This window comes from Alosa pseudoharengus, unplaced genomic scaffold, assembly GCF_046254945.1.
Source record: "Alosa pseudoharengus isolate Yale_2024_CS ecotype anadromous, Long Island Sound unplaced genomic scaffold, YU_APseudo_1.1 YU_APseudo_1.1_scf_8, whole genome shotgun sequence".
Classification (NCBI taxonomy): domain Eukaryota; kingdom Metazoa; phylum Chordata; class Actinopteri; order Clupeiformes; family Clupeidae; genus Alosa; species Alosa pseudoharengus.
The window spans coordinates 24,572,193-24,584,376 of record NW_027468870.1 but is presented as its reverse complement, the minus strand read 5'-3'; the positions used below and the strand labels follow the sequence as shown (position 1 = coordinate 24,584,376).

Here is a 12,184-nt window from a genome sequence, read left to right as displayed (position 1 = left end):
AGTATGAGCGCAGCTGGACTGCTTTACATGAATACAAATGAATGGAAATGATTTCTATGCTGTTTTGTCTCCAGTGTTGTGCTTATTTGCTGACACCCAACAATGGAGCATGGTGATGGGGAAAAAGGGATTTCTGTTTGTTATTTAAGGAGAATACAGTGACATGCTAAGAGCTTTTGAGCATCAAGCCTCAAGACAATAACATCGATGTTTCTTTGGTGAGCTGTTTGCTGTTCAGTTCAGTTCCTGTTACTGCTGTTGTTTTGCTGTCTGGCTATGTGTCTGTGTTAGCTGGTGCTATCGAGGCACCTCTCTGCTCAGGGACCACGTGGCCTCTGTTTTGGTTGCAGTCTCGGTCAATGCAGCTAATGTCTTGGCTATGCAATACATCTTAGTCAGAGCTGTCCATTCCAAATGCCTAGACAAATAGAGATAGCTGCATCTATCGATCACTGCTTGCAAATAGGCTCACATACGTAGACATGTACACTCAGATTGCCTCAAAGGAAGTGAAAATTTTTATATTCTGTGCTTCTGTGCAATTTTCAGTGTAAGCTGTGCGATTGTGAGTGTGTGTGTGTGTGTGGATGTGCACTTCCGCATACCGAGTTGCATGTAACCTGAGCACTCAGTGGATGGTCAATAGACTTCACATTCACCTTGGTTTATGAGAGCATGGCCGAATCACCCTCACTGGCTCTCTCACTGTGGTCATCCTCCACAGACTCAGTGCAGGCCATTCAACCCTAGCTATGTGTCTTCCTTTAGGAGTTGAATCATGCTGGTATGTTGCTCTCTGCTTGTGACCTTAGAGACTCAATGACCCAGTAGGATTTATTGACAGCACTGTCAAGGTAAGCGGAGTTAAGGTGTGTTAAAAGAGTCAGTGGCGTGTGAAATTGCTAGCGAGTGTGTGAGGTAAGAGAGAGGCAGAGAAAAAGGAAGAACCCGGGAAGGGAAGAAAGAAAGAGAAAAAGTAAAAAAGGTAGAATCAGAAAGGAGGAGAGGCAGAAAAAACAGAGGTAGACAAAATAAAAAAGCAAAAGAACCAGAGAAAAGAGGAAGTGGAGTTGGACACACACTGACCCGGGGAGATAGGGGAAAAACCCAAAGGGGACGGTACGGTGATGATGTGTCCAGCCTCCTGTTTTCCTCTGCTGAGGGAGCTCCCTCAGTGGCCCTGCCTGCTCAGCTGGTCCCAGTGTCAGAATGGGGCCGTGGAGGCCTGGCAAACGACCAGCACCGGGGTCACAGAGGTCATGCCGCCCATCTGTCCCGATAAACCTTCATCCTGGAGGAAGGTGAGTATCTGCTTACACGTATGTTTTGTACTTATTTATGGCTATTGCTGTAATCATTAGTTCAGACTTTTTATGTGTTCTCCACACTGTTATGCAACAATAGGGGCATTGCATCATGATCATTGTTACCGTATTTTCCAGACATTTTCTCGCACTTTTTTTCATAGTTTGGCCGGTCCTGCGACTCAGGTGTAACATATATATATATTTATATAAATGTTTTTTTCCTCTTCATGAAACATTTTTTGACTGGTGCGACTTATACTCCGGTGCGACTTATAGTCCGGAAAATACGGTATATCATCCAACATCTTTTCTAATACAAATAGTAGTCCTGACCTCAAAATCCACAAGACATTTCAGATATCAGGCCCTTGCCCAATATGGTTAATGTCACCAATTAGATTTGAATCAGTTTGTTTAATCTCAATTGTCTGTCTTGGGGTGACTCGGTCTTTAAATCTGTAAAATGGCTTAGAGAAAGAAACTAGACAGAGGGAGAGAGAGAGGCTGGATGAATAGTATGGGTTCATTTTCCCTGTCATTCAATCTCCTGTAATTTAATTAAGGAAGCCTTTCCCTCGCTCCATGTCCAGCACAGGGAAAGAAGGGGGAAAAAACTTGTGGCTGGACGGTATTGATTACAGAGGCAGTAATGGAGTCTTTCTAATGTCTGCTTGGGCACTTGCTGTGGCCTGACGCAAAGGTTGCTCGCATTCGCAAGACCCCCAGTCCCCTTGCTATCCATCTGATGTCCCACATCTTAGCTAAATGATCCACCAAGCCCTGACAAACCTTCCTGAAATCCTGACTTCCCAAGCAAGAGGTGAGGTCATGGATAAACATAGGCAGTGCCAGGAACTCCATGGAGAGTGATGTCTTTATTCTGATTACATTTACATAGTCATTTACAGATGTCAAAGTGAAATAAAGTGTAGCCTAGGCTTATGTTTTATCAGAGTACCTTTTAGCAATCAAAACTATTTCTTCACAAAACATTTTCTTCTGACCCTTCATATTCAGCTTAGCTTTTCGTTGTTATTGTGTGGATTTCACATCTCGGGAAGGGCATCTGTCTCACCCGCTCTATTTCCATCTCTCCGCCTAGTCCTTGAGGAACAGCAGTTCCATGCTCTCAGGGAAGGGAGTGATGCCATGGTGTCTGCTCTAAGCCCATCTCTGGGGAGACGGGGAACACAGCAATGGCTGAACACACTCTTAATCAAATGTGCAGCTTGTTAAGGTGGGGAAGGCAGTGGGGGGTAGTCAGCTAATGTATATGTAACCCTTAGAATGTCATGATCATGCAATTAGGTATAGCACTATTGAATTTGAGATATGCAGGCTTTGTGTGTGTGGTGCACTTGCAATGCAATTTATCCATTACAGTGCATTTGTAGAGGGGAAAACTAGTGTGTTTTTAATTATTCAAGGCAGTGAACTTTTAAGGTAGAAGCAAAAGTGGGTAACGTTTGTTTCTGAGCTAAATCTTCAGGGCTTCAGACCTCTAGCTTTTCATATACAGTACCATTTGTAATTCACTGTGAACATCAAGGACCATCCCACTAGATAATGACCATCTTAATCATGTCTCATCTACTTGCATGCCACAGTATTTCCCACAGGCATCTCCACCTCCACAATATAACAGACGAGGATGGGTCCTGTTAGTTCTTTGGGTTTCCTGTTGTTTGTTCCTCTTTGAATAAAAAATTAGGTCGAAAATAGCGTTCACGGGCATGTTTGACCCACAGGTGATCTCATCACCAGCTAAATACACAGGAGATGTTGTGCCACTTAAAATGCAGGAGTGTGTAAATAATTAAGTGGGTGGTGGGCGGGAGTCTGCATCAGTGTGGCCCCCAAGGCTGGCGTAGTCTCTCAGCCCACTGCAGAGCAACTCCAGCTGAATACATTTAGGGCTTATCCAACGCAATCAGCTGCAAGCTGCATGCTACTTATGCAGAAACGCATAGTACCCACTTACAATATAGAATTAAATTATATTTGTTATGCTGCAAAACCATACTATCTGGGATTCAGAAAAATGGTTTGCTTTTTTTTCTCAAAATTTTAGTATGGTAATGTTTGTTGCACAAAAATAACTTTTCTCAATCTCCTTGTTTATCTTCCCTGTCCGTTTTAGTTTTTAAACATGTAACTGCAGAGTTTATTTTACATTAAAATACTTACTGCACCACCCACACATATTAAAGGTACAACACAGACACACACACACACATAATACTAGTCCCCATCCCTACACACCCTTGACCAAGGACAGCTGAGGTTTTATCATTGACTAACTGGCACCAGGATTACTGCACTAAATCTATTATTCCCTCTTTCTTCCTGTTATGTGTGTAATAATTGAATTCCCAAAATACCATTTTGGATTATATGACCTACAGTCTACCTACATGATGTACAGCGAGGATTTCAATGGAAACCTACAAATTCCTAAAATGTGCCATTCAGATGATTTTTTTTTTAAATAAAAAAAAATTATTGTTTAGGAAATCCACTCGGATTATGTTTCTGAGTTAGTGAATATGCAATATTCCTCTTTAGTTTGAGATGTTCAATACCTACCTGCAGTGCACCATTCTGCTATATCTTATTTTTGTTTGTACCCAACCTCTCCTGTCCTTATCCCTTTCTCCTGTGCATACGAACACTGATATTAAACCTGTCTAGTTTGGGGTACTTTCAAATCACTGCTGATCAGAGTGATTTGTTTTTAAATTGAATCTTTATCAAAATGGAGTCACCTGATTATTATAGATTTTACATGGATTCCCTGATGGTTCTCCCTCTGGCTGAAAATGCTGGCATGAAGGAAAATCATATGCATATTTGCATGTGGTTGGTTACCATTTCACAATACATGTGAAAACCACACATGCACCAATTTATTGCTATTGTTTGGCACATAATATATATTTTTGTTTAAAGCTGAGCATGCCTGTGTGAGCTTCCATTGGGCCACAGAGATGATAGATAGGTACATGCTGCGCTGTCTGGAAGTACAGTCATCGGAGTGACCTTCACTGGTATTGCCCTCCCTGTATAATCAAGGAGAGAGCCCCACTGGGTAGCCAAGCAATTTATCTTCAAATGATTGGCCCCAGTACATACCAACCTCGAAAAAAATACACACCCACACACATATGCAAGAACAGAAGCACACAAGTGCATGCACACACACCACACAGTCAATGCAAGCACACAGACATGAAAATACAAACACATACATCACACAGCTGCACGCCCCAAGTCTAAAGCAGACATCTATGAGCACCCAATGCTTGGTGACCTGAAACAGGCGTGCTAGATGTATGGGGCTGTCTGGATTAGGGCATCAGCCCAGGCCATCTGAGGCATGATGATGAGCGATCCCCCCATGCTCTTTTGACTAATGTCTCTTTTTTATCTTGTCCTCCTCCTCCTCCAATCTCATTTCATCTGACATTCTTCACACTCCCCCTCACACTCCTCTGTCTTTCATTTTTCTTTGTTCCTGCTCTTTCTTCCTCTCTTTGATTCATCCCTCACTCCCACACACCTCCACCCCCGTCCTTCCATCTCGGCCTTGGTTGCCCCACTTTCTGTTATTCATTTTTATCCTTCCCCCCTCGTTTTCTTGTTCTCCTCTATTCCCCAACTCCTGTAATGCCCATCTTCTATCTTTTCCTCTGGCATCTCTTCATCCCACTTTTCCTCACCTCCTCCTCCATCTCTCCCTCCCTCCTCTTCATCTATCCAGTCTACAGGTGTCGGCTGCATCCAGTCACAGTTGGTAAACACAGACCACCAGAAGGAGGTATCAGAGCTCCAGCCTTGTACTTGCCCCTACAGCTCGTCCTGCCAATGGCAGGGGATTCTGGGAAGTGTAGTTCCCCACCTGATCCAGGCCCATCAGCCCATCACAGATCAGGAAGGTGAGGAGGTCCTCTTCCTCATTAGCAACATCAACGTGCCGGACAGGGTGGACTCGGTAATGCTGCAGTCCTGTTTTCAACAGAAGTTTGTGTTGGTGGTGAAGAAAGAGGCTGTGGTGCGTGGCAGCCCTACATCCTTCTTTGCCGCTCTGCTGTTTGTTGGCGTGAGCGAGGTGGCTGAGGGCTTCGTCTACCGCTTGGAGCTGAGGGGGAACCGCCGGCGTCTCATGTGGGAGGCCACACCACGGGCCATCCAGCGTGGCCTGGCCAACGCGGTCACAGACTCAGACTGCATGGTGTTCGACTCCGCCGTGGCCAACCTCTTCACAGACTCAGGGACACTGGGCATTCACGTCTCCATCTCCAGATCTTGCTCCGTCGCTGACCCCACCTTAAGAGCTCAGATATTCCCTCAACATAGACTCTCGACAGGGAAGGCAACTCCGGCCTCCCTGATGCAGGGTAGCCCAAACCCAAAGGCCACATGAGGCTGGGCACTTTGACCTCAATGCAACTCTGAACAATAAACATTGAAGAAATTGAAGCTGTTTGATGGCTGCTGCATGGTGATGGATACAAACATAATGAAGGGAAATGAATCAGGATCTTTTTCAGTACTGTTTACCACTGTAACCCAGGCTGCAGCCAAGAGAACAATCTGCCATATGTGTAGATTCATATCTCTTCTCTTGATAGTTGATATCTAATTCAATCTTATTTTAAGAACCAACAGCATTTATCTGAATCCTGTATTTCTATGGCAAAAACCAGGAGAACCTACCTCTTATGTCTGCATTGTATGGCAACAGGGTATTGGAGAGGGCACCGTGTCTTTTGAAGAGCCATCCTCTTACTTCTACTCTGGATTTTGTTAACCACTTTAAAAATGTGAAAATCATAACATACATTTTTGCTAAGCCTCTTGCAAAGACTATTTGTCCATTAATGGACTGTTACAACTCTTTCCAAACTGTAGCATCTGTCTTCATGTCGAACAATAGGGGACAAAGCTTAGGTCAAGAGTAGATTATCTAGAATAAAATCAAATAAAATATTTCATATGTATTACATGTTATAATACTAATAATATCTGGTAAAATGTGTTCTTTAATATGATTAAACACATTTCTAATCTTTTTACAAACTCTTTTTTACCAAAATAAATTAAGATGTTTCATCAGAGTTCTTATTGAAGCTTTGTGGAAATAACTGCCAGGGCCGGAGTGGGGCCACTTTTCAGCCCGGGAGTTTCAGGCCCAAGACCGGCCCATTTTTTCCATAGTGGTGGAAATTGGATAAATGAAGCAACATTTCAGCTCTTACCATCCTGTAGTTTGTATTAGTACCATGGTTCAACAAATGTGTAAAGGTTATAATTCACTTCAACTGAGAAGTTAACAAAAAATATTCCACTATTCCACAAGTTAACAAAAACAGAAAGAAAGAAAAAAAGAAAGAAAGAAAGAAAGCCTTTGAAATGTAGCCTATCCCACGCTTCCAAAGAGGCATATTGAACTAATATTTAGGCTATGTTTTTGCATGGGTAGGCTATGTTGTTTGGTGATTTAGCCTACTCCTTTACTACACCCTCTTCTGAGCAAACAAGGCATGTTTATCATGTAGCATAATTGCTTTTTCTTACATTAAATAACTATAAATTATCCTCTCTACTTGTCCCTGTAGTCATGGCCTCCTCATCACTAATTTCGGGCTCATCATTTTCAGTGTTCGACTGGTTGATCTGCTGCTCAGAGGCTACAATTTTTATTGCATAGGCCTACACAGATCATGCTTCAGTTTTGTTATCAATATTTGCATACTGCAAAGTCTATGAATCGGATACAAAAGTCATTTAATATGTTGCTTGCGAATAGCTTGAAACGCTACAAACTTACAATATTAGCCCAATAATTACATTGTCAATAGGCTAATCATTGCCTATAGGCTATCTCTCTTTACCAGTTGCCACTTTTGTCTGTAATCTGGAAGCTTGGCACATTTAGCAACATTCTACCTGGCCGTTAAATCCCTCCTGGCCTCTTTCTACATCCATCCTTCCTGACGCTTATGGCTACTGTAGGGCCGGCCCGGCTATCTGAGAAAACTTTTTGGAAAAGACGGGCGATATGGACCCAACCAACTCTTCTTGCGAGGGGAGAACTCCCTCCCATAGGCTACAACCCATACAGAGGCAACGGTGTCATGCACAGAATGCGGAACGTGTATTCATGGTTTTAATCAGGTCCCTTTCCACAGGTGTATAAAATCAAGCACCTAGATTATGAATGCAGGCTGCATGGTGCTTGATTAATACACCTGTGGAAAGGGACCTGATGAAACCCATGAATAGCCTACTTTAAGAGAAGATAGACTAACGTGACAAATGTCAATATTTGTTTTCGTCGACCGGCCCAAAAGTGAAGCGGCCCACCGGGAATTCTCCCGATTACCCACCCCGGGCCTGATAACTGCTCATAATCAGATTCAACATGCTTTCATTTTCATGCTGCTGGATCCCTTCCTTTTGGGATAATCTAGTGATTTAATATGGTATTTTTGCACACAAACACAGTCTTACTTTGAGCCAAATCAATTTCAGACAGATGAAACAAAAACATTCCCCTGAAAAATATAAAGATAATTTAGGGGCAGCAAATAATTGAATAAACAAATATGAAAGTGTGTATTAAGTACAAACCTTAACTCACTGACCTGGCACGTGAAAAAATAAATGTTTAGCTTTACTATTAGAGAGTATTTTTAGAGTCTACCTCTCATCAATTAATCTCAGATTTCCCCATCTAGAATTTCCTTTTGCAAGCTACTTCCAACAAAACGAGGAACAAGACGGAGACCACGAGCCCCAGTCACTGTGTCATCTTGTAACCAAAGGAATATTACATTGGGATACCTTCATAGAAGCAGTGTATTAATTGATTCACATTATTTTTAGTCCAACAAATAGCCGACTCATCACTAATAGTGGTGTATATAGTTTCCTGTATATATAGTCTTATAATTATGGAAAATCCATGCTCCTTCTCTACATGTTCATCATTAGGCTTAGTGCAACAATTCACATTTGCAACTCAAAGCCAACATCGAAAGCGGAAGCTGAGCAACCATATGCAGTCAAAGTAAAAGTTTTGACTGTCTCAGTAATCAATATTTCAATATAGTTGGCTAGGGAAGAAAACAGAACATGGGGGAGATGGTACAAAAAGTCATGGACTTAAGGGTGGTCCTGCTTTGTGGTGTCCAATGCAGTGTTTCCCATACATTGACTTATTTGTGGCGGCCCACCACAATATCAACATTGACCACCACACAATGTTTTTCCTGGTTGTACTAAATTGTGCTTAAATCTGGTTAGAATCATAACCGCGCTGCACTAATTTGTTAAAAACTGTTGCATTCGAGTTAATTCTGCAAACCTACCACCACAAATAGAATCAATTCTGTGGGAAACACAGCAATGGTTGTGATTAACATGTTACACATTAGCAGTATGGAAGTGCTGTATTGGCTGGCATGAATTAAAAATCATTAAAATCTTACATAAAACAAACGCTAAATCAATCAATCTTCCATCAAGCCATCATGACTTAATAATGACTTGATCATAGAGTATTGATGTGCAATTCTTTCCATTACATATAATAGGAGTTTGCTTCCAGTTCCTTTAACACAGTAATACCCGACACCACTTTTTCTTGATCATTTTAAACATTTGTGTACTGTTTGATGATGCTTTTAGAATTCTTATTGCAAACAAGTACAAAAAAGGATCAGTGGGCACCATTTCCTGCTCTGTTTCTCATGAAATTCTCCTTCTTCCCTTGTTTCAACTATTCTCCCAATGCAGTTTAGTAATCTACTGAAGCACTCTTAAAATTACTGATACTATTTCAATTGAAATGTATTAACACATTAAATTACGTAATTTGCCATGGCTATGACATTTTTTTTTTATTATTTCCAAAAGGACGTTATTTACTTATTGGCAAAACACAAACATAAAATGATAAAGCAGAAGCAAAACCACCAACATCCAAATGCATGGTAGAGAGAGACAGCTGCTAAGACAATACAGTTCAAAAGCCGTGGGAACTGTAGAATCCTCCATGATAAGGGAGTGGTCCCATGTATCACCTGCACTAGAGGAGGAAAACACAGCACATAATCTCCCAGATGCTCACTTTTAGAGTGAGCGCAATTCATTTGTGATGATTCCACATGTATCGCTCTTTCACCTGTACTTTTTGTCCCTCTCTCTGTCTCGGTCCTTGTCTCTCCCTCTGTCCCTCTCTCTGTCCCTCTCCCTCTCTCTGTCCCGATCCCTCTCTCTGTCTCTGTCACGATCCCAGTCTCTCTCTCGGTCCCTTTCCCTGTCTCTCTCTCGCTCTCTGTCCCAGCTTTCACGTGGACGGGAGTCTTGGTGCACTGGCTTTTCTTCTCTATCCATTCTGTGTCTATCCCTGGGTGAAGTGGCCCTACCGTCTCTTGACCAGTCTCTCCTCCGATCTTCTTCCTTTACCCTTCCCTTCTCTCGGTCTCTGCTGTGGTCACTGCTGTGCCAGTCCTTGGAAGGTCCACCCTCCTGTCTCTCCTTCGCTCTAGCGTTGTGGGTGCCTGGTTCCATTGGGTCGCCTCTGGGAGGTCGAGAGTCTGTTGGGCCTTTTTTGGCGTATTTCTCGTACCCCACGTCCATCCTCTCTTTCTTCACAGGCACAGACGTGGACGGCGATGATTGGTTCTCATCTGCTCTTCTGTCCTCCGCAGGAGTCACCTTCCTCTTCTCTTCCTCCTTCTTCTCTTTCTTCTTCTCCTTTTTGTCCTTCTTCTTTTTCTTCTTTTCTTTCTTATCTGAAGTAGAGATGGAAAGAGGTCAAGATGTGACTACTTAATTTAGAATGGTTGGAAAAAAACATAGATGTCCACTTAAAAGTAATATCAAATCATAGGTAATAATGGGAGGGCAGCAATGTCAATGTCGCTTTTTGAAAATGTGTTTCAAAACAGGTAAAGTTTCTGTTTACAGTACCTACAAAATAAACACATAAAATAACAAAAACAACTGTTTTAGACATGAGAATTTGGTGAAAAGCAACAACTGTTCAAACCTTTCTTTGACTTCTTCAAGGGCACAACAAGATCATCTTCTTCCTCTGACTCAGATGAGGATGAAGACAACTTTGGGGCACACCCCTGGTCACGCAAGGTTTTTGTGACATCATCAATGTCGTCTGAGTCTTTGGGAGGACGATAGTTAGCAACATGGTCCACTCGGATGGTACGTCCTTTGATCTACAAGGGACAGATGACAAAAACGCCATGAATCATCCCTTCTTTCTTCTAAAGCTCCATAACTATCTTCCAACAGCTCATCAGCTTGGGATAATGGGGTCATGGGTCCAAAACATAGTGTTCAAGAAATTGTTGAACTTGACAGTCCACTGGCTAAGTTCGAACCATCTACTACACACTTACTACATGCTGTGTAAACAATGCAGAATGTAACTGTACCTTTATGCCATTGAAGTTGTCCACAGCTAAGATAGTACTCCTCTGGTCCTCATAACAGATAAAACAGAAACCCTTTGACTTCCCTGTCTTCTTGTCACGTACAAGGTTAATATTGACAATTTCTCCATACCTAGGAGATGAAGAAAATATCAGGTAAAAGGAGAAAAAGAAAAAAAAAGCTTTTTAACGTAAACTCAAAGAGAAGACTAAAAATAAGAGAAAAGACAGAGATGACACTTACTGTGAGAAAACACAGAGTATATCGCCCTCGGTTAGCTCATAAGGAAAGCCACCTGCAAAACACACAAATGTGTCAGACTTAAGACTGAACACAACAGCAGAACCACTGTCTTTGTTCATAAATCTAAAGTATGTTTGAAAACCTACAATGTCTGAGTATTTCCTTGTAACACCCCTGCCTCTGTTGATGTTGAAAATGATTTAAGGCATCATTAGGCACGAGTAAAATGTGTTCCACTACAATCACCACCAGCTCAGTGGGATTATATGTCAATTAAAATACAATAAACAAAAACCTCTACTGCCACCATCTGGCTGTAGTGTAGAAACAAACTGGAATTTAGCACGACTGAGTGTCTACTACCGGGGTATAAAAGGTTTGAGAGCGCTAAGATGATGATGCCCGATACTATAGGAGCTGTGCAAATGAGATAATTGTAGTGTTTTGTAGCAGTAGTCATATTTTCTCACCTACGAATACCCATGCGCTGTCTTTGTATTCTGAATGCCATGACACTGATTCCTTCACACCAAGACTCGCCTCCCTCTCGTTCAACTCATTTATTAATTTCACTTTGGTTAGTGGGCTAAAGACAACACACAAACAGGAGGTTAACGTTTACAGTTCTGAAGATGACGTAAACAACCACGATATTTGTAATCTCGGAGATGATAACTAAAACAAACAAGACATTTGGAAAACTATCATTCTAAAATTCAAAAATATATTCTAACTTAATGTTTTAAAAGCATTGACACACAACGTTTCACGCTTGACCATGCTAGCAAGTTCATTTTAACTAACGTTATCGGTAACGAGACGAATCCTATATAATATAATCTCATCGTACAGCCTCAGTGTTTGATACAATTCATTTCATAGACATTTAAACGGTAAACAGCATCGGGTTTCCTTACGCACTTCATTCTGAAAAGTTTTGCGAAAGCATTGACACTGGTGGTCCAATTCAGAGAAATGTTCCAATTATTCAAAACAACGTTTTGGAGTGCTAGTGTTTCCGGGCCATAGGTGAATACATCCGGTTAAATAGGCTACATGGTGTTATGGGAATTAGAGGCATGAACATGAGCGAGATGCGAAGCTCCTTGCTCGAATACAGTGAGGGTGTCTCCCCATGGCTGTCTCAGCTGTATGGTCCTTCCAGAGTGCTATTA

At 41.9% G+C, this 12,184-nt stretch overlaps 2 protein-coding genes across 2 annotated transcripts in view; one reads left to right on the top strand and one right to left on the bottom strand.

The window, feature by feature from the left end:
• siah2l (seven in absentia homolog 2 (Drosophila)-like) overlaps positions 1-6,029 on the top strand; it is a 6,458-nt gene extending 429 nt beyond the window's left edge. Inside the window, exons 1-2 of the mRNA XM_076274698.1 lie at positions 1-1,301; positions 5,068-6,029. The exon at positions 1-1,301 is cut by the window's left edge and continues 429 nt beyond it. Coding sequence (XP_076130813.1) covers positions 1,128-1,301; positions 5,068-5,730 — 837 coding nt within the window. The 5' untranslated portion in view covers positions 1-1,127 and the 3' untranslated portion in view covers positions 5,731-6,029. The remainder of the gene's footprint in view (positions 1,302-5,067) is intronic.
• Positions 6,030-9,177: 3,148 nt separating this feature from the next.
• rbmx2 (RNA binding motif protein X-linked 2) lies at positions 9,178-12,015 on the bottom strand. The gene is made up of 6 exons (XM_076274696.1): positions 11,931-12,015; positions 11,480-11,595; positions 11,010-11,061; positions 10,769-10,898; positions 10,366-10,549; positions 9,178-10,108 (listed from the first exon to the last, which is right to left on the bottom strand). The coding sequence occupies exons 1-6, from the start codon at positions 11,933-11,935 to the stop codon at positions 9,492-9,494; spliced, it is 1,104 nt and encodes a 367-aa protein (XP_076130811.1). The 5' UTR covers positions 11,936-12,015; the 3' UTR covers positions 9,178-9,491.
• Positions 12,016-12,184: the final 169 nt, after the last annotated feature.

Coding starts and splice junctions, on each gene's coding strand:
- rbmx2 (XM_076274696.1), bottom strand. Junction 11,062..11,479: donor CAGCGCATGGGTATTCGTAG/GTGAGAAAATAT, acceptor TGTGTTTTGCAG/GTGGCTTTCCTTATGAGCTA. Junction 10,899..11,009: donor ATACTCTGTGTTTTCTCACA/GTAAGTGTCATC, acceptor TTCATCTCCTAG/GTATGGAGAAATTGTCAATA.